This window comes from Leptonotus elevatus, chromosome 13 (genome assembly GCF_054856555.1).
Source record: "Leptonotus elevatus isolate MCC_2025b chromosome 13, RoL_Lele_1.0, whole genome shotgun sequence".
In the NCBI taxonomy this organism is placed as follows: Eukaryota; Metazoa; Chordata; class Actinopteri; order Syngnathiformes; family Syngnathidae; genus Leptonotus; species Leptonotus elevatus.
The window spans coordinates 7,749,512-7,770,176 of NC_141251.1; the positions used below are offsets into that span (position 1 = coordinate 7,749,512).

Consider the following 20,665-nt stretch of genomic DNA (forward strand, 5'->3'; position numbering starts at 1 on the left):
TCTGATAAACAAATTTGGACGATAGCATTATTTAAACAAACAACCGCATTTTAAGTGTGCAAAAGTATTGGAACAGAATTAGACTCAAAATAGATTCCGCTCACGGGGAGTAAGAAATATAACGCTAACTGTACTGCCCCCTGGTGGAGACAGTGGTGTTTGCGCCTTTGTATGTTTTTTTTTTTTTACCCTCAAGTGCTACCGTAGCACATTGTACTCCAAGCAATGCTCCTACACGGCTACACACTAGCTAATCCAGAGTTTTAAAGCCTAGAGTGTAATTTTGGCTCCAGAAATATCTGTCTGTAAGTATATTATTTTGAGGAGTGCTGGCTTGCACTCGGTTATTGAATCGGATGTTTAAATTCCAATGTGACATAAGTTACTAGGCTCTACTTAGCGTAGCATTTCGATGATAGCGCCCACGTAAACCAGCATTATGCTAACGGCTAATTTTATAGGGTTTGCAGCTAATTTTGGTAAATTGACAAAACAGCAAGAGGCTTCCTGGTTGTTATTGGAGAAGCTGTTAGCTATCTGTATAGCTAGTTCCTAGTTCCGCTAGCTGACAGAAAAAAAAAATCCCACATTAACCAATCAGTGAATTCACCACGCCTTCCTGACCTTGTATTTGGAGGCTGACGGCAAACGGTTGCACGAATAGCAAGTTGAAAAATATAAAAATATACACGATGCCATGAATTAGTCAACGTCAATTCGATTATCATCACCTTAGCGTTGATGGCAAAGAATCTGGAATCGTTCAATCTGTATTCTCAGCCCAACAGTATTTCAAAAGCACCTGTTAGATTTGTCAGTCACGTTCCAGTACTTTGGTCACATGAAAAATGCTTGCTATCTTCTAATTTCTGTATCAAATCCAGATCAGTTACCAGTTACATACCTGGTAATGAGAGAGAAATGTAAATTTCTTGTCTCATGTTTATTGGAATTCCTTATTAATTTTATTATTTTCTACATTTTTAATTTAATTGATTTGTTAAATAAATATCCATACTTCGTTCTAACCTAAATATTTTCAGTTTCAGCAAAATGATCGCTTTTGATCAGTTAGGAAGTTAGGAGGTACAGTGCAAAGTAGGACAAATCTAAAAATGTATTGAATCAAAATAGCAGACATTTATTAACAGTTAATAGCCATAAAATGTGTGCCCTACATCTGTGGAAATCTGAAGTAAAAGAAATATTGCACCTGTTTCAATGTCCGCGCTGGGAGAGGTAAACTGAAAGGAGGCAGGAGGTTTGACTCCAGCACCGACGCATTCAAGCAGCGAGAAGAGTGTGTACCAATGGTCTGTGCTGTGGATGTTAGCCGCATTGGTCTTGAGCAGCTCATGAAGGCCAAAAGCCACCTCTCTGCTTACCCGGGACAAAACATGTGGTTTCATCATAAGCAGGAGACGCAGGGAAAGAAGCACCTGTACGGAAAAAAAAAACACAACAGAAAAACAAAGATCAGAGGTATTGAGATCTCGTGATTGCACAATGATTATACTGTACATGCAGCTCGTGTTAGCTACATTCACTCCCAGCCATTTTCATAGAAGCAACCCCCTTCGCTCACGGCTGTTTTCCTGGATTTTGACTGATTGTGCAAAGCCCACAGAATATTGTGTTCTATTGCGATAAAAACACAGAACCTACCAAAAGAAAGATTAGAGTATTTTTTTTCATCAGGAAAAAAATATATTTGTATCAGTTTCCGTTTTGTAGTTTCATCATTATTCACAAACCTGTTGAAAACACTGGCAAAAAGAGCTTGTTGCAACATGGCCCTGGCTGATCGCATACTCTGCTGCCACCTGCTGGTCATTGCTTTAAGCTACCTCTTCATGTCAGAAGCTACATCAAAGCCTACAGTATGCTTTTGCATATAAAAACATAAAAACGTATAAATACGTTTTTTGGGAAGTGAATGACAGCGTATTTAAAAAACTGTGTTCACACGTTTTTGGGTTTGAATGAGTTAATAGGTTTTTCATGGCAAAGGCAAATTCTTTTGTAAAAAATACTCGGAGCAAAATTTACTCTGAATATTTTACTCTCTTCCAAGTTCAAATTTTACTCTGTTTAGAGTGGGACCAAATAGACGACTCTGCTTAGAGTGAAATTTACTGTACAGAATTTACTGTGTAGCCAACAAGAAAATGGCCATAACCAATATATGTTAATTCATCAATAAAAAGAGAGAGGGAAAAAGGTAGCTCTGAAATTCTGGTGACATACTGCATGTGTGATACGTGAACATATCGAAGAAAGTGACTGCTATACCTGGGAACTAATATCTTCTCGTCGTAGCAGGCGAATGGCAAGTCGAATGAGTCCCACGACGCCCCTCTCAACCAAAAAGCAGCTCTCGTTAGCGTGGACGCAGAGCTGACAGAGGTGGTCACGCACGGTTTGCCACACACACGACACGCGGTCTCTGAAGGCAGAAACTTATTTTTAGTGTATGAAAACGTCAAAACAAGTGTGGTACCACTTTGCTCTGCGTCAGCACCTACCGATTTTCCATTACAATACGCAGTAACATCTCTAAGCAGAAGGCGGCATCCTCTTCATCATAAGTCTCTTCATCGGGGGTTACTGATATCAACGCCTGTGGAACGTAAAATGGTTATTCTTTAAATTGTAAGCAAATAAGTTCATGAGACTAAAGAGCAACAACACAAAAAAAGATAACTGATTAACATTTACAGCTAAATGTAATGTAACAATTACCTTCATTAGTTCCTGTAAAGACTCAAGCTGGAGGAACTTGCTCTCTGTGATCATCTTCTCTGGATCACATTGCTGAAGATAAAGACATAAATACATTCCAGTATACAGTGGACCCGCACGTATTTGCAGTTCGGCATTTGTATTTGTGAACACTGAAATGTATTAAAAGATAAAATGGTCAACACTTTGTTCAAGCACTATTTTTTTTAATCACCTGAGTCTGCTGTTATTCTGGAGCTCAACTCATCCATCTTGTTGTCAAGAGACTGGACGTTAAGTAGCAAAGGGCTATTTAGAAATGGTTATGTACCTGTATTAATCGATGGGCTTTAGCTTAGCATTTAAGCTACCTCTCTTGCTGCATTTCCATTGCCGTTTTTTTTTCTTCTTCTTCCTTTCGGACATGTTTATTAGAATAGACTTCACCAACCACATCTCATTTGCAACATCAACAACATCCGAAAAGGAAAAAAGGTTGACTGGTTGAAGCCATGGCTTATTAAAACCCCGTTTTTTATATTTTATTTGATTATGTCGCCCAACGTCTACTTTGTCTACTCAGGTTCAGTTCTTGAGTAGCCTGCCGGATAATCCTCAGAAGCGCTGATCAAGATAAGGTTATGTTTGCATGTTTGTCAAAAGAAACTGAAAGTAACTGGGTTACAGTAGAAAGCTACAGTCCGGTAGGTCCATTTCATAACCACAGTTTATCTACTGTTTATGTTTAATAATATAGGCTATTAAAATAAATTTTAGAGCATCATTTATTTGCAGAAATTTGCTATTTATAGTCAGGCGAATAGCAGGAGTCCATTGTATAACACATCCTGATGCATAATGGCTATTAGGCGGTTATATTTTAGATGGATATATTGATATCAGAGTTATGTATTGTAAATTCTATAATGAGCACCTTTATGCAGAGGATGGCGGCCTGTTTGGCTTCCTGATTTTCCATAGATGGCCCTCTAAGTCCAGACTGCTCAGCGCCACTCAGGGTCAGCCAGTTGACAAAGCTCAACACTGCTGACTCACCACTGAAATGATATTGCAAAAGAAAAAGAAAAATGCCGTTTTGTTTTATCGCTCTTTGTGTCATTAAAAGCTCTCATTGCAGTTAGAGAAACCTTTTTACATTGTACAAAATAGTGCAAGTGACAACATTAAAAATACATTATTCACAGTACCAAACAATGTACATACCGATTAGAAGGAGTTTCCTCTCTTTGAAGAGAGATTTTTCCATTTGGTTCAAGAAAATCCTCCACCTGATTTAAAACAAAACAACAAAAAACAATAATGAAGAACTATCAGTAGGTGGCAGCAGAGAGCTCTAAAAAAAATCAGCTCTGCGCTAACACAAACAAGGAATAACTGAAATTGTAATACAGTAATAAATGCAGTTTAAGTCTCGACTTTCAGCTGCAATTCAAAAAGGTTCCTCAAAACAATTATACTAACATTTTAGAAAATAAAAATAACATGATGACTTTCATCATTACCTCATTGGAATGCATGAGTAGCTCTATTGAAAATCAACTATATACTGTCAAAAAATATATTAAATTAATAATTGTTTTAAATAAAATGATACAAATTTAAGTCCCAGCCTTAATACAGACTAAAAAGTACTATTTAAGCACTTTAAACTGACCTCAACCATGGCTTTGGGTAGAAGCTCAGCCCTGAACAGTTGTAGCATAGAGTCCATGATGTTTTTCCAACCCTCTCTCAGGATGTTGCCATGCTGATGGGCGAGATCAAACACTGTCTTGGCGGCTGTTTGCGCCTTTGCGTTGCTCCCGAACACAGATGGAAGGTTTTCCACTGACTATAAGGATGGATAGAAGGGAGAACAACCACTCAGTGACCAATACCAACTTTTCCGTTGTCTGTCCATCTGTCAATGCAGCATCGTTTTGCAAATTTAATTAGTCTGAAGTTAAGATTTAGCTAAAAAAAACATAAAAGTTGTCTGATGCCGCCTCATAATCACAGAATGTCTTTTAAAATGCCCTTTCATCTAAATTTTGTTAAAGGAACATCCAAAAACAATATATTTACATTATACAGAGTTTCATAACAAATTGTATTGTGAAAAAGTATTAAATAACTAAAACATAACTGCCATGTGTATCTACCTTGTTTGGTGTACTATAGTGTACTGTAAATATATTACAGATATGGGCTGATGTCAAACCACAAATTCCAAAAAATATGTGCCCTCTTCAAGCACCCTGTTTTTGTATTTCATGAGTAAAATTATTAGGATAGTATCAAATAAAACATCTTGGCATATCATTGTGAACAATTAATAAGAGACAAATACAAAGTGTCCTCACCTCACTGCTCAGAGTTGTAAACTTGCACAGCGAGATGATCAAATTGTCAAAAACATCGTTAAATCCATAGTGAGCTGCTATTTTGGCACATTTCCTGCACAGAGGCAAACGCGCGCACATTAGTACACAATTTCAGAGTGACCACAACTTTTCACATTGCTGTACTTGCAAAGTTGCATAATCTACAATAATATTATCCTTACAACTATAATGTATACAAACCCGGCAGAAGATTAGTCATGCTACATTTCAAAAGCCACAATGAAAATGTTCGGGAAAGCCTTTATTTAAAAAAAATAAAAATAAAAAAAAGGGGGGGGGGTTAACATTTGTAAAAGCATATATTGCTGAATCTCTATATTTGTATGTTTTTATATGCTTTATGCTGTATCCAGTTTGTCTGTGCCTTGACCTCAAGTCTGTAAATAAAGTTAATTGAGTTCATGATCATTTTCATATTGTGGGGAATTTGTCTTCAAAACATATCTCACTAAGCATCTTCCAGTTTAACCAAATTGTCAACATACGTACAGTACCTAAAGCCAGTAATGGCCTTTTGGAGTATGTTGTCATCCAGACTCTTGTCAAAGACATAGGAGAGAGCTGCAATAGTAGGACCCCAGGTCATGGTGAATAAGTCATGGTCATAGCTGCCAGGTGGCAGGTGAAGAAAAATCCCCTCTGGTGTAGCACCGCGGTGTAGCAGGACACTCCACACATAGTTCTCCTTCACTAAACCAGTCTGCTCATCTGGCATCACAATCTCGTCAGTCCTGCAAAAGGAAGATGAATGTTCCAATATTAGATGGGAACACATATAGTGAAATCACTATGACTATTAATGATGCAAAATAAAGTGTTTGACACAATTCTGTCTCCAGAACTGTTTCCTGCTTAATGCATAGTGCAGTGTTGGTCAAGTAAGGCTTCTGCAGATCCATTTCCATCAGTCCTGTTGAAGTATACTCAAGCAATATACAGACTCTAGAATAGCTCATGATTCTGCAACACTGGTTGGTAAATACAATTTCCCTTTAATGGCAGCATATACCATTTTGTGATTGAAAGATATAAGTGTGCCATGTTGCTATTTACATATACCACGAGGCCATAAAATATCAACTATCCCACAAAACCAGTTTTCTCTAATAAACTGGGCTTGCTTTACATCATAATCTGAAAAGCCACACAACTGCCAGAGGTGTGCTAGATTTTTTTTTTTTTTTTTTTAAAGGTTAGAATTTTTTTTAAACTGGTGTACTCAATCTTACTTGATGGCATTGTAGATATCCTCTAGCATGTCCTGGTTAAAGTCTTGGTTTCCATTAACTCCCTTCAGATTCTTCTTGAATTGCTGTTGAAAACAAAAACAAGTTGGGCATCTTATTAAACAAAACGTCCTTTAGGACTTCCTCTTCTACAGCAAAAACTTTTATCAATTAAAGTTAAGTCCTTGTCTTTAAATTTCAGATAATGTTACAAACTCTCATGCTTTTACTTGAACTGAGCATCCACCGAACAATTAAAAGGGTTCCGGATGGGACGCTCATTATGTGTCACTTAATATGGTTAAGGCTCCTAAACAGGGATTAGGGCAAAGAGCCTCCTGTAAATAAACACAAGCAGTGAGTGATAACTGACAGCCTCAAGTCTCAGCTTGGTAGGATTTGCTAAATGGTCAATGCATCAATTAATACTCTACGGCATCAATAGCTACTCCACAATATTACTAGGGGTGGGAATCTTTGTCTGTCTCACAATTCAATTCGATTCAGATTTTTAGGTCTGCGATTCGATTCAGAATCGATTTTAGATTCAAACTGATTTCTGCTTCAATTTATAGATGAGCAAATAATCGACATGATCTACTTTAGTCTGTCTCGCTAATACTAATTAGCGCGCTACTCGCGGCACTTTTATCACTCAAAAGAACGGCTATTCATACAAACGCTTCAGGAATGTATACAGATAAGCATCTTAACATTACTCACTGGCATATGCTCTTCCTACGCTGCAAAAAAAAAAACTTTTATTGGCAAAACTTGACCGTGACTTTTTCCTTCTACTCTCTAATGTGACTACAACTCAACTGAGTATCAGAACACGTGGAACCACACTGCCCCTAAGAGGCCAAATTGAGTCCAACATGTACAACGTTCCCAGTAAAGGCACACACAAACAAGGGCAAAATTGGGGACATTTATAATCGATTGTGAATAGTACTAAATGAGAATTGTGAATCTTATGGAGAATTTATTTTTTGGCACACTCCTAAATACTTTTTTCTTTTTTCGCCACAGCTCTTGGACTAAAGTTTGCCTAAGTGTTCATATGCTGGACAAGAGAGACAGAATTAGTTGCAGTCATGAAGGACCGCAGTCCTCAAACTGTGAGTTGACAAAAAAAACATACATGTTGAAACAAGTTCTGCATGATGCATGCACATTTACACTAATCAACACTAATCTTCCCCATGACTCTTTATAAATATGCGGTCCTGCTGTCAAATCCTTCACAAAAGGCTCTGATTTACACACTGGTGTTCTGCATAGTTTTCTCACGTTAAAAATAACCACAGTGCCAACATATGCCGTGTTGAATACTACACATTGCAAGCTGCTAAGTAACTGAAGTGCTCGGCGCCACTTTTATTGGGCCTCTTTAAATTATTGTTTGGTAGCCCCTTCCTGTTGTCTGAGCCAAGAGGTCAAATGCCTTCCAACCCTAAACTACAAACGCCCTCTTGGAAGTGTGATTATCAAAACGAACCGGAGCCTCATGGAAGAAGATCATTCAAAGCACATGAAAGAATGAAGCAGCGACAGCTAGAAAACGAGTAATAACTTGCTATTTAATCAAGACATGTGGCCCACCCACGATCTATTCACAAAACCTCGAGCCTGTTTAGTCTTCAGAATCTGCCATCGAAGCTGCCAAAAACATAGGCAGAGACAACAGATGAAGTGAGTCTGCCTTCCCTCAACCCTTGGTCGCCCTGTTTGGAACGAGTTCACTTCTCAGACAGACCACCACTGGTTACAGCTGTTGACTGAGGGCTTTCTGAGCCGCCGAGCTGCACTAGTGCAAATGCTACAACTCCCAGAGGAATGTCATACCATCAGACACTGGCATGTACCGCAGAGACAACAAAGAGAATGACAATTGATGTATGAATACTCGGACGCTTTAGATTAATTAGTGTGGTATTTAATTTTAAATTATCAAAATATTTTTTACTTGGGTTAGTTATATTGACAATAAAAAAAACGATCGAAGAAATAAAGGAAATATATTCAAGAGTAAACACATGATACAGAGAGCTACAAATTAGTAGCAAACTAATGTCGTAATTTTGCTTTTGTGGAATCTCAAAAGTTGGGCAGAAAAAAAAAACTGAGTGAGTGAGTGAGTGAGTGAGCACTAACCTCTACAGTCATAGGGATATTCTGCTTTCGGACATTGTGGTTATGCTGGTCAGTGTTCAACATTATAACAGCGTAGGCCAAGGCAAATCCTGCGTCATTAGTGAGGAAGGGAGAGCCATTTACTTTCTGCAAAAACACAAAAGAAGTAAAGAGAGTATAGATTATATGTCATGGTTTAAATCCAAATGATAAATGTAAACAGACTTGTGATAAATGTCGTGCAAAGTTTTAACTAAAAGTTGTCTGATATAATTATATCCAATAGCGTGAAAAACCCATTGACGCTGAGTCATTACCTATAATTACTCATTGACGCTTTTAAGATGACTATTTTTGTATTAAGTATTCAATCCAAGAAAAGGTCACTACTAGGAATAGTTTCCAGGTCACATGGTTTCTCTGGCTATTTTGGGAAGACAAATGTTCTAGCAATAGAGTGGGTCTTTTTCCCTTGTGCGTCCCAGGGACACACTGTCTTTAAAACTGATGTCATCCAACAGTATATTATGCAAGGGTTAACCATATGAGGGGTGGCGGCAGCATTGTGTCCGATTGTGCCACGGCCCTTGCACCTCTATTCCTGAGGTGGGCGATCAGAACTGTGGCTGCAACTTGTTGGTTTGAGGTTTGAAAACGGCCAGGATGCTTGCCGGTGAATAACATTTCAGTTTTTATACAGGAATGTCTTTAAAGTTTTATAATGCACATCCAGGTATCGACCTTTTTTGTTTTGATGCAGTATTGGTAAATATATAATTGTACACAATACATGTCCTCTATTACCATTTCTGAATGTGTGTTTTATGCAAATTATGAGAGCAGAGCATTTTTATTTATTCATGTTTAATTCTATTTATATATTATTTTTGTATTAATTTGCACATTTATTTGTGTCCTTATTTCTATTTTTTTTAATCTAGTTTATTTTTGTATTTATTTTTACATTTATTTATTATATATATTTTGTTGTTTTTCTATTAATTTTTTGGTATTTAATTTTTGAATAATATTTTTTACATCTGCTTCTAATTATCCATCCATTCATTATTTATCTATGTATTCATTTTAGCATTTTTGGTCCTCCATATTACTAAACATGAACAGACCTCTGGAATGTTCAGCGTGGTAAAGTAGCTCACAGAAGATACAATGTTGGAGACATGTGCTGTAACTGATGCAAAGTTACACACGGCCTTTACATATAATTCTAAATATTTCTGTATACATAAAATGATTTTCCAAAGGTGACAGACAATCTTACATGCCAGTTGTCTGTAAATGTTTCCAGAAGTCTTTGGATGACAGGAGCCTCTCCAGGTAATCTGAAGGCCTCGAGGTAAAGCCTCAAGGCCTCATCAATACGAAGCCCCTGGAAGCCGAACGTGCTGCAACACAGTTCATATTTATTTAGTATATAAAAAAAAAAAAAAAAAGAGGGTACATCCAAGATTTTTTTTTAAGTTACCACCAAATCCCAACAAAATTTACGATGGCAAATCAACAATAAACAAAATTGCAAACTGTTTAATGTTTTTTGAACATCTTACTTGACAAAACTGTCTAGGAGCTCCATATTATTGCGATCACTGACAAATTCCCCTATCATCTTTTTGTCCAATCGGGGATTTTCTCGAAGCCACTGGGCCACTTGGTTGTTATCCATTGGATTACTGAGAAGCCCTTTCTCCTGAAGGAACTGAATTCCCTTCTTTGGTTTCAGATTAAATTGCTCTGTTCCTGTTATCAGAAGCTATGAACAAGACAAAATAAGTGTCTTAATTACATATACACTCTGTGTCCAAACAACAGTGAGCAATTGTGAATGTGTGTGTATATTACACCTTTTTCTTTGCTCTTATTTCAAGCAACTCTTGCGACTCAGGTAGATTTGAAGAGAAACGCTGAGGTGTTTTCAAGATTTTCTTGTCAGCTGGAAGAAACAATGACAAATAAAGTACATTTTAATTCACATATATTGCTTTTTATATCATTAAGACCATGCAGGTCTTACTAGGGTCACTCTCTCTTTGTTCCTGTCTGGACAGTTTCATCTTTTCTGCCATTAAATTTCCACTGGTTGGTGGGCATCCTGGACCATGATCCACTAGTGGAAAACTCAAACCATTGGTACTGCCTTCTTGAATAAGATCTGAGACAAACAAAGTTGAAAATTATTAATCAATCAATGTGTACACATAAAAAAAAAGAAGTCACACACAAAAAATTTGAATAATAATGTTCAATGCACCACAGCTATTTTAAACATGGTATTCTGATTAATAATGCATATGTGGAATAAAAACTATAAGCAAAATCCACACGTTTTTATCTATAGTGGCCATTTTACCACTTCCTGTCAACTGAAAATGACATCAATGGCTAAAAGTATCAGCTTGTGAATGTCACATGAACAAAACCTAAAAAACAGGTGAGCTGTTATGATTGCTACTTGAGGCACTGTGATGTCAATTTCAGTGGCCACCTGTATGTGTGTGAAAGACAGTCCCGTGCCACCCAGGGCATATTACTGTATTGTAAAGGGAAAAAAATGATTTGACTTCCCTTGTAGGTAAGAACTTTACCAAATATTATATATATATAAAATCATGAGGCAAACAAAAACAAAACAATTTATTGTAATACAATATGGAGAATAATGTAAATATCATTATAGTTTACCAGTTGTAGCGTCTATTCCATTTTTCATTAAAGTTTCTTCCTCCAGTGGCAGTTTTTCTGACTGGTCTTGGTGAGCGCTGTTGTCTAGCACTTTAGCTTGGCAGTGGGCCTCAGTGCTGTCAATTACAGTTAGTAGAGCTTCGAGTGACAGAAGGTGAGTGGTGTAGAGCTGCCCTGATACAGGGAATGCATTCTGTAGGATAAAGAAAAAATATGTACATATAATTCAAATGAATTCATCATTAAATGTGTCTCCTACAAAAGGGAGGGTACCTTCGACAACAGCTTGGTGAGGTCTTCAAATAAATTTGAGCAGTAGAAGTCACAATCATAGTTGATGTACAGCTCCGTAACAAAGCTGGGGATCCTCCACAGCTGAACCAGTGCCTCCAGAGCCATTTCCTTCATTTCATATGGCATCTTGATATTCTCTGATGTGATTATGTCCATCAATTTCTTAAGATACATCTGTCAGGTTTACCATATTTTGTGACAGTTAAGTATCGCATTGTTCTGTTTCCATTAGGAATACATTACATTACAAATAAAGAATACTGAGAAATTAAACATTACCTCCAGTTGAAATTTAAGATGCACTCTCATGCTTTCAAATAGCAAGAAGCACACTCGTAATGATAAAGCATAGAGGTTCATACGGTCCATGCTCAGCAGCTACAACAAAGCAGAAACGAGATATTTTATTCACCCTGCTCTGCACCACTTTCCAAAGCTTAACATTTAACTTTCGTTCAAATTCAGTATTTTTTCTTAGATTTTATATTCTGAATTTTGTGCACAGGAGTTGTCTTTGTAATCTTTATCAATAGATTTACAGCGTATTTGCAAAGGTGGGCAAATATTGCCACATCAAGATGTGCTACACTGATAGAACAATCAGCTTATTTCTCTTTATTGTTTTCACGTTCATTTTTTTTTTCCTCTTAAGAAGTTTGTTTTTAGTTGAGTTGTATACGTGCCAAGTTTTGAAATTATTCATCTTGGAATCAGGTATTTTTTTAAATTCTTATGATAAGAACCTGGCATTTAAACAATGGTGAGTTGACATTATATATTAACATTACTGTCAAATGAATTATACTCATATACTTTACCTGGAAAAGATGCCTACAAAGCTCATCTTTGATCAGTCCTAGCAGAGATTGATAGTTGACAAAGTGCGCAGACTCCAGGGCTACATTTAGCAGATGCAGGCCCATGTGCATCATCGCATCAGTGTTGTGGCGATCATGAGGGTTGGTCAATGAGATTAGAAACCGGAAGAGCTCCCTTAGACATGGCAGACCATAGGGGATGAGGGATGCACCTATGGGGGGGGGGGGGGGGGGGGGGTGGAGTGAGTATATACACACATATATGCAGTGGTTCCTCACTACTTCGCGGTTACGGATTCACTCTATTGCAGATTTTTGTCCTTTTTTGTAATATTTAAGTAAATAAAAACAGCTCTTTCTTTCATTTAACCCAATCGATTAAAATTTTAAACAAAATATAGAACATTTGGTAAACCATATATATATATATAATTATTATAATATTTTTTTAACTGAGTTTTAAAGCATCCGTACTAAAAACTAAAGAAACTAGAGCATTTAACATATGAAGTGCTGTAATTAAAAAAATATATTTAAAAAAGGAAAAAAAGAACGTTTTTAAACATTATATATTAGAATAATATTTATAAAAATGTGGACAATGCAAAAATAAAATAAATTAATGAAAATATAAAATCTACAAGTAAAAAAATGTGTAATGTGTTGCAATATCCAACTTCAACCAGCAGAGTACAGCGTTTACAGACTTAATAGAGGCTGATATTCTAAAAGAAGAAGCGCCATAAAATGTGTTGAAACTACAGTGCGACAGCAAATGTGATTTTTTTTGTGTCTTACAGATAAAATAGACAGACTGAAAAAGTGGAGCAGGAAAAGGTTGAAGCGCACATTTTTGCTATGTTTGATCGAGTAAATCTCCTTATATCTGATCAAGTGATCGACCTAAAACGTATCGTGATCACTAATCACGTTCACATAAGCGCTAAGTAAAAATGTTGCACAATTTGTGAATATTCTTACCATCTCTTTGCATGGACTGTGTAAATCGGACACCTCTGGGATTGACGTAGTCCATGTCATGGACAGTGGTGCTATTTGACTGTTCTGCGATAGAGTCTTTTTCCTCAAGAACCTCTGGGATCGACTCTACTGATGCTGATTGAGTTGGTTTACCCTCAGACTTGATTAACATGGAAAGGACATAATTTACATCTTCAGCATAGTAGTCATGTAATAGCCATAAATAGAATATGACTGCAGGCTCACCTGTGCATCTGTGTCTAAGAGTATGTTAGCATTGTCAGGTGTAGTTGCAACCAAGCTACACTGATCCAGGTCAGAGAGGTCTTCCCGAGAAGTGGCTTTAGAGCTGAAGTCTAGGCCACTGTCTGTCGCTGTGGGACTGGAGATTGAAGAGCCAGCACTGTCCGAGGCTGGTAGTGAACACCTTTGCTCCATTAAGACAACTCCACCTAAACAAAGCACGAGAACAGCTCAAAGGAAAGGTAAAATGCTCAGGAAGAGTGGCTGAAATTAATTTGGAGGTGCAGTAATATTAGGTAACAGTCGTTGGGAAGTGAAGCACATTTTCTTCGCTTACCAGATAGGTTGGTATTATTGAGGTTGGTAGACTGAGTAGAGTCCATCTGTCCAGAGGCACTTCGCACCATGTGGTGAGCTGGCTTTGGTGAACGTTTCTGCTTTTTCCATTTGGATGACTCGTTCATCCCGCCTGTGCGCATCTTCAACTGAAAAGAAAAATCAACCTTATTCAGTGAGGCTTCGCCCCAAAAATTTGAATGATGGACAAACACCAGTTCAGCTGGAGAAAATTGCCGCTGATGATTCCCTTCTTCTGAGAGGCGACAAATATTCACTTGGGAAATGGCCTGGGTGTGTGTGACTTGGGAGAAAAGCACACTTGATTTGAATCTCGGCAGTGTTTTGCTATTAGATCTCCTTGCTTATCACGGGTCCATGACAAACACGCTGTACAAGCTTAAGAGTGTCCATATGTGCACGACCACACCCTAATCAACGATCAACTTTGTGGTTATGTCATCGGACTTGAAGCAACATCTTGGGACACTGGGATGAAGATAGTGGTAACATTTTCAACTGACCACCATCTGGTAGTGTGTTTGCTCTAATAATGGGGGACAAAGCCAGTGAGGCATGGGATGGACGGATGGATGGACGGACGGATGGATGGATAAACCAATATATTAACTACTAGACCATTTATGAATCTAGTCATGTTATGCACTTCAACTTTGTCTGTCTTGTGGAAAATCTTTGTTCTATTATTACTATTAATATGATAAATAATAGTCAGGATTTATTTGCATCAAGCCAAAGCGTTTCATCTGTGGATAATCCAAACTGTATAATCGCACAGCTCATGCGCAATCAAGTAACGTGTAAATGTGTGCACTTAAGAGCTCATGTTGTTTTTGGAAAGAGTTGCATGCACTTTTGTAATAACTAATCCTGTCCAAATTTCCTTCCACGCTTTATAAAACTTTGACAGCTGCAGCAGATGATAACACAGTGATTTGGTAATATGCATGATAAAATACAATTTGAAAGTTAAGTGCATGTTTGCAGACACATTCCAGTCAATGGGCCATAAATACCAGGACATTGGCACAATTCTCATCTTTTTGGCTGTGAACATCACCATATTGGACTTGAAATGAAACGCGTATAATGTGCTCTAACTGCATACTTGGAGGGTATTTACATCCAAATCAGGTGAACGGTATGCGAATTACAACAGTTTGTATATGTGCCTCACACTTTTTAAGGGACCAAAAGTAATGGAACAATTGATTGCTCATCTATTCCATGTTATTCCCTCATTATTGCATTTACAATGAGTAGATAAAAAGGTCTAGAGTACATTTCAAGTGTTCTAGTTGCAAAAGAGATCAACCAGGGCCATGTTGAAAAAAAGCTAATTTACTCGCAGTTTTAAATAGCTATGTGAATAAACTTAGCTATACATATTCTAATGCTAATTGCTGCAAAATTGAAACGGATAGAAATGTGCATCTTGATGGTTTTATTTCAACCCCATTGTGGTTGTTTTTAAAGCAAAAAAAAAAGAAGAGAATTGTGTTGATGTCACAATATTTATAGATCTGGAGGTATGTTCAGTCATTGTTAATATAAGTAACATACATTTTTGTAGTTTTCTCCCACATAACTCAAGTCATCTTTCTTACCTGCACTCGTTTGTTTTTCCATAAGATATTGTAAGCCTCAGAAGAAAAGGGGAGTAGGCAGGTGCCCGTGATTAGTGATTGGAAACATGTCAGCATTGGGGCGAACACAAAACAAGTGCAGGCACATTTATTCAAGTACAGTCCATCTGGAAAGTATTCTGTGCATCATTTATTTTTTTTACTTGATAGTTATGTTATAGCCTTATTCCAAATTTGAAGGATTTTTTTCCCTCAAAATTCTACAACACAAGCATGAACTCAAAGGGATTGTCCGTAGACCAAGACGGTATGTGTCTTCGAGGCATAGATCTAAGGCTACAAAAACATTGCTGCTGCTTTGCATGTCCCTATGAGTACACTGGCCTCCATCATCATAAAATAAAATAAATGTCTTCGTAGTACTGGCCGCCCATCTAATCTGAGCGATCAAGGTCGAAGGTGTTGTTCTGTGGAAAGAGGCAACTTTGCAGAAGGACAACCATTTCAACAGCAATCTACCAGTCATGCCTATTTGGACTCTCAGAAAATGTGAGTTATTTTCTGAAGAAAAAGACTCTGTAATTCGGTAATTTTACAGATTTGACATGTCATCATCATTGCTCTCTTCATCATCATTGTTTAATTTTTTTATTATTTTTTATTTTGTATGTGGGTGAGAATGTGTATGTGCGTGTGAGTGTGTATTCATTAGTTCACCTAAAACCTATTAAAAATCCCATACCGTTCACCTAAACCGAATACTTCAGAATCCAGCTAGAGTCGTGAGGTTGTCAGGAGACCCGAGGAAGGATCAAAGAAAAGAAAGGAAAGTTAAATCCAGCACCGACCAGACATTACCTACTACCCACCAGGTTACCAACCAGAGTCTTTCACCAACCCCAGAAACATCTAAATTCCAACAAATTAGGGAGACCTCAAGAGACAAAAGGAGAGACTGAGGAAAGGAAGGAAGGACAGATGAAGCAGAGCTAGATCCACAGACACCAGCCTCCACCGATTCAACGACCAGAGGAAGAAGCAGATTGTGTTTGAGTTTCGATAGATGTGGTGGATCTGGCATGCATTTTTTTTTAAACTATTTTGGAATAAGGCTGTTTACACAACAATAACAAAAATAAATAAATAAATAAATACAGAAGAGCTGAGAATACTTTCCAGATACACCTATGGTGACAATGGCGGGGGTTCTAAATGCAACACTGTTTGGGAACAAACACCATATATAGTCTGAAACCACTATGAAATGTGCAAATCAGCAGGGTAGGTTGACTAGACAGACAGGCAGGCCATGCAAACCAAACCCACTCTTTCTGTGGTTTCTGCAGGATTCACCGAAACTACTTACTTACTTATTCGGATTTTCTTCAAATCCGGCCTGGGTCACTTTCATTACAATTTTCTTTGTATTGTACTATGGATATTTGAATTACTCAGCACTTTCAGTTACATTTTAATGTATGAAAGGTGCTATATAAATAAAGTTTGATTTGTATTTGATTGTGTGTGTGTGTGTTTTGAGATCTTGTACTTCACTCTGCCTGACGGGAAATAAAGCTTGCGTGTGGCACGTGGATTTAAACTCAAGTTTCCAAGAACGATTAATCACAGAAAATGTCTTATCATAGGGAAGTAATTATATTTGTCTACATAGCACCAGACGCATTTTTTGTTTAACTGGTGTTATGATGATATACTGAAACTGGTGTGATGATCCAAAACATTTGAGTGATTAAAAAGAAAGTGAGGTGGGGCAAACACATTTTCACAGTACTGTATATATTCATTCATTTATTGATTCATTCATTCTCCAAACCGCTTGTCCTCACTAGGATTGTGGGCATTTGCCGGGCCAATTGCAGGCATACTGTATAGACCAATTTTCACATTACCACCTAGGGGCAATTTAGAGACTTCCGTTAACCTACCACCATGTGTTTTTTTGTGGGAGGAAACCAGAGTACCCGGAGAAAGCCCACACAGGCATAGGGAGAACATGCATACTCCACACAAGAAGGCCGCAGCCCGGCTTCGAACCCACAATCTGCACTGTAAAGCAGAGTGCTAACCAATATAATATTATGTATCTATCTACTCCAGAAATTATGGGATGCATTATATTTATAAAATATATATTATATCAATTTATTCATGAATATATATGTATTATGTACCGTATATTCATTTATAAAATAAGTCAAATTGTAAATAAAATGGTGAGTCACAAATAAAGAGATGGATCAAATCTCAATTTTGGCATATTGTTACAGTCCTAATTTCAACCTCATGGAAAGCAGCAAACAGTAGATCACTAAAATAACATATGGACAAAATAACAGGTTAGAACACTTATTGTAATTGGTGCCACGCATAACCCCTTAATACAAACTGAACATCACGTAAATAAAATAACCAAATTGAGTGCTACCTTATATATCAATCTTGTGATGGGTATTTCTAGCAGGATAACATGTCATCTCACAAACTTAAATTATCTCACAAATCTAAATGATGTTTACTTCTTTGAACATAAGAATTTTTTCACACTACAGTCAAATGGTATCTACAGTAGAATTAAGGTACTAGCAAGGCAGATTTGTTCAAGTAAACCTATGCAATTTTCTACAAATTTAGCACGTGTATATTCTGCCCTCCCTGATCAGACTGAGCACAGTTCAGCAGACAACAACAGTCCCTCAAAAAGCGTCCAATGTTGCTGGTATCGAGCCGTTTATTACACGCCATTTGAGGTTAACGGTAACATTTTGCTTAGCTTGTTTCCCGAACGTAGCTAGCTCAAGCCTAATGGACAATGGAAAGTGTCATTGACTCGCTTATTAGCATTAGCAAGCTACTCATGGTACTTTTATCACTCAGAAGAATGGCTATGAAAAAATAAATAAATAAAATCTATTTTGCGACATTTTATATCAATTCTGAATCATAGTAAATGAGAATCCCGATTCCTATATGAATCGATTTTCTTGCCACACCCCTGGTAAGCATGCAGTAGCATATTTAACTTTCACAATAAAGATAAAAGTAATGTTACTTGGCCAAATGAACAATATACAGCAACATTTGTTCAATGCATTTAAGTATTCCGGAGGACCAGTGGGCAGCAATCTTGCATGCAAGAACTTGCATCTGCACCATATGCGGTGGAAGGAACTAGTTGACTGTCATTTATGTTCATTTACAAGACACAATTAGCCAACAATCAATTGCACACAATCTTAATAAATTGATTAAATCGTTATTACCATGTCTACAGAGGCATCTACTGGTTATTCAAATGAGGGGAAGCTCATCCTTTTTGCCTCAGACAGATCATCCAATCATCATGCAGTAGCCGTACGTGTGGGCCAGCCCACTGCCCCATTAATGGGCGGGATCAAATCCAGCATTTGCAGCAAACCACTCTACGATGCGGTTGACGCTCAGCGGCCGACTGTGAAATAAAGCACTGTGCCGCTTCAGGGATGAATGAGAAGGAAGTCACGTCAGTGACTTGGGTTAAGTAGCTGATTCTACAGATGAAGGTATTCTAGCGCCCTGTTTCTCAACCCTGGTCCATGCACACTATCAAGCCTGTTTTCAATTTTCATTAGCAATTCAACTCATCTTTATATAGCGCAATCACAACAGTTGCTGCTGTAACAAAGTGCTTTACAGTGGCAAAACGATTTCACGACTTGTATAGGAAGTTAAGATATATACACATAGACTTGCACTGTAGCACTACTCCTACATATACAAAAACTGAGAAACACCAAATGTATTCTAAATCATCACGATAGGCAATCAAGGAAATGAAAATGTGCAAAAATAACAACCACAACAACATAAAAAAAGTTAATCAAATAACAAGCATATCAGATACTCAGTCAAAATATAATTACCTTCTTCATGCTGGCACCAGCATAACTTTTGGCCTCCTCCTTAAATTGGGGAAGTCTGTGTGGAAAAAAACAACAGAAATTTGGTCAGGGATCAGGGCGATACCTTGCCAAATAAGTTTTGACACTTTCTTTTTTAAATTGATCAAATTAGAGAGAATCATGTTTTTAGTGTTTATGCTGCATGATATATTTATTTTATAGGCACTAGATTTTGAAACAATCAATCAACAACTAAGCAATATAAATGATAATTGCGATTCACTCAAGGGAGTTCTCCACAATATCAATCTGGGACTGCTCCACTGTTATTTGCTTGTCGCTTTTGTCGTCGTCATAATAAAAAAAAAAAAAAGGGATTTGCGAATAATGCCAATTGCTGCAAAACGGAAACAGATACAAATATACTTTTTTTCCTAATGAAAGAAGAGACTCTAATCGTTATTTTGGTAGGTTCCATAGCAATGAAACACAATATTCTGTGTGCCTTGCAAAATCAGTCAAAATAAAGTAAAACAGAAATAAACACTTCTTAAACACTTGATGTATACACATATAATCCTTCTCAATCAACACCTCTGGGCTTCTGTTAATGTGTGGTGGTGATTTTTGTCATCTTCCACCACCATCCGAGCCTGTATTTTGCCATTTTGTTGTGTTTTGCCATGAGAGGGACGTTTGTGGGCGGAAAGTCTATGTTTAACCCTCCACTCCACAATGCATCTTTATTTAAGTAGTGGTATAACTACAAAACATTATCAGACAAATGACTGATTAGGAGTAAGGAAAAATAAAACAAAACACAGGTAAAAACAGACTGAAGAAACATGTGCATGGATGTCCCTATCCTGAAAATAAATTCATACGATTAATTCTGGAGGAACGTAGAATATGCTCCAAGCCACTTAAAAGCCAATAACATGGTGGGAATTTTAACATTCCTTGCCTAAGTCTCAAGCAAACTACATTACTCTAAAGATGGTGAGCAATGTTATATAAAAAGAGAGAGAGTGTGTGTGTGTGTGTGTGTGTGCGCGCGCGCGAGAGTGCGTGCGTGCCTGCAGTTTTGTGGACTTTAAGGCTTTACTGGAAAATGAGATGTCACCAGCAATCACACACACAAATACAAAGAAAAGAAAGAAAAAAACCACAAGGAACCAGCCCCCGCTGACATTAACTGTGATAATAGAGAGTTGTCTCACAAGCATGATTATTGGATGATCTGTGGGTCTAACAGATTAACATGCTAATACTTTTATAATCCAAGAGTCCAGTGAAACA

General features: G+C 37.4%; 1 protein-coding gene across 4 annotated transcripts in view; it reads right to left on the reverse strand.

Annotated features, from left to right (window-relative positions):
* The window catches only part of gbf1 (golgi brefeldin A resistant guanine nucleotide exchange factor 1), a 53,214-nt gene that overhangs the window by 8,213 nt on the left and 24,336 nt on the right, over positions 1-20,665 (reverse strand). For 2 of the 4 annotated variants that reach the window (XM_086092146.1, XM_086092145.1), the window contains exons 8-31: positions 19,388-19,442; positions 15,489-15,524; positions 13,862-14,009; positions 13,528-13,733; positions 13,282-13,441; positions 12,301-12,512; positions 11,762-11,860; positions 11,462-11,656; positions 11,189-11,381; positions 10,521-10,658; positions 10,351-10,439; positions 10,057-10,259; positions 9,771-9,894; positions 8,510-8,635; positions 6,356-6,438; positions 5,621-5,857; positions 5,085-5,178; positions 4,397-4,573; positions 3,946-4,010; positions 3,656-3,779; positions 2,743-2,814; positions 2,526-2,620; positions 2,293-2,446; positions 1,214-1,439 (exon numbers count right to left, since the gene is read on the reverse strand). In XM_086092146.1, coding sequence (XP_085948272.1) covers positions 1,214-1,439; positions 2,293-2,446; positions 2,526-2,620; positions 2,743-2,814; positions 3,656-3,779; positions 3,946-4,010; positions 4,397-4,573; positions 5,085-5,178; positions 5,621-5,857; positions 6,356-6,438; positions 8,510-8,635; positions 9,771-9,894; positions 10,057-10,259; positions 10,351-10,439; positions 10,521-10,658; positions 11,189-11,381; positions 11,462-11,656; positions 11,762-11,860; positions 12,301-12,512; positions 13,282-13,441; positions 13,528-13,733; positions 13,862-14,009; positions 15,489-15,524; positions 19,388-19,442 — 3,311 coding nt within the window. The remainder of the gene's footprint in view (positions 1-1,213; positions 1,440-2,292; positions 2,447-2,525; positions 2,621-2,742; positions 2,815-3,655; positions 3,780-3,945; positions 4,011-4,396; positions 4,574-5,084; positions 5,179-5,620; positions 5,858-6,355; positions 6,439-8,509; positions 8,636-9,770; positions 9,895-10,056; positions 10,260-10,350; positions 10,440-10,520; positions 10,659-11,188; positions 11,382-11,461; positions 11,657-11,761; positions 11,861-12,300; positions 12,513-13,281; positions 13,442-13,527; positions 13,734-13,861; positions 14,010-15,488; positions 15,525-19,387; positions 19,443-20,665) is intronic. The other 2 variants (XM_086092148.1, XM_086092147.1) reach the window with 1 other exon arrangement.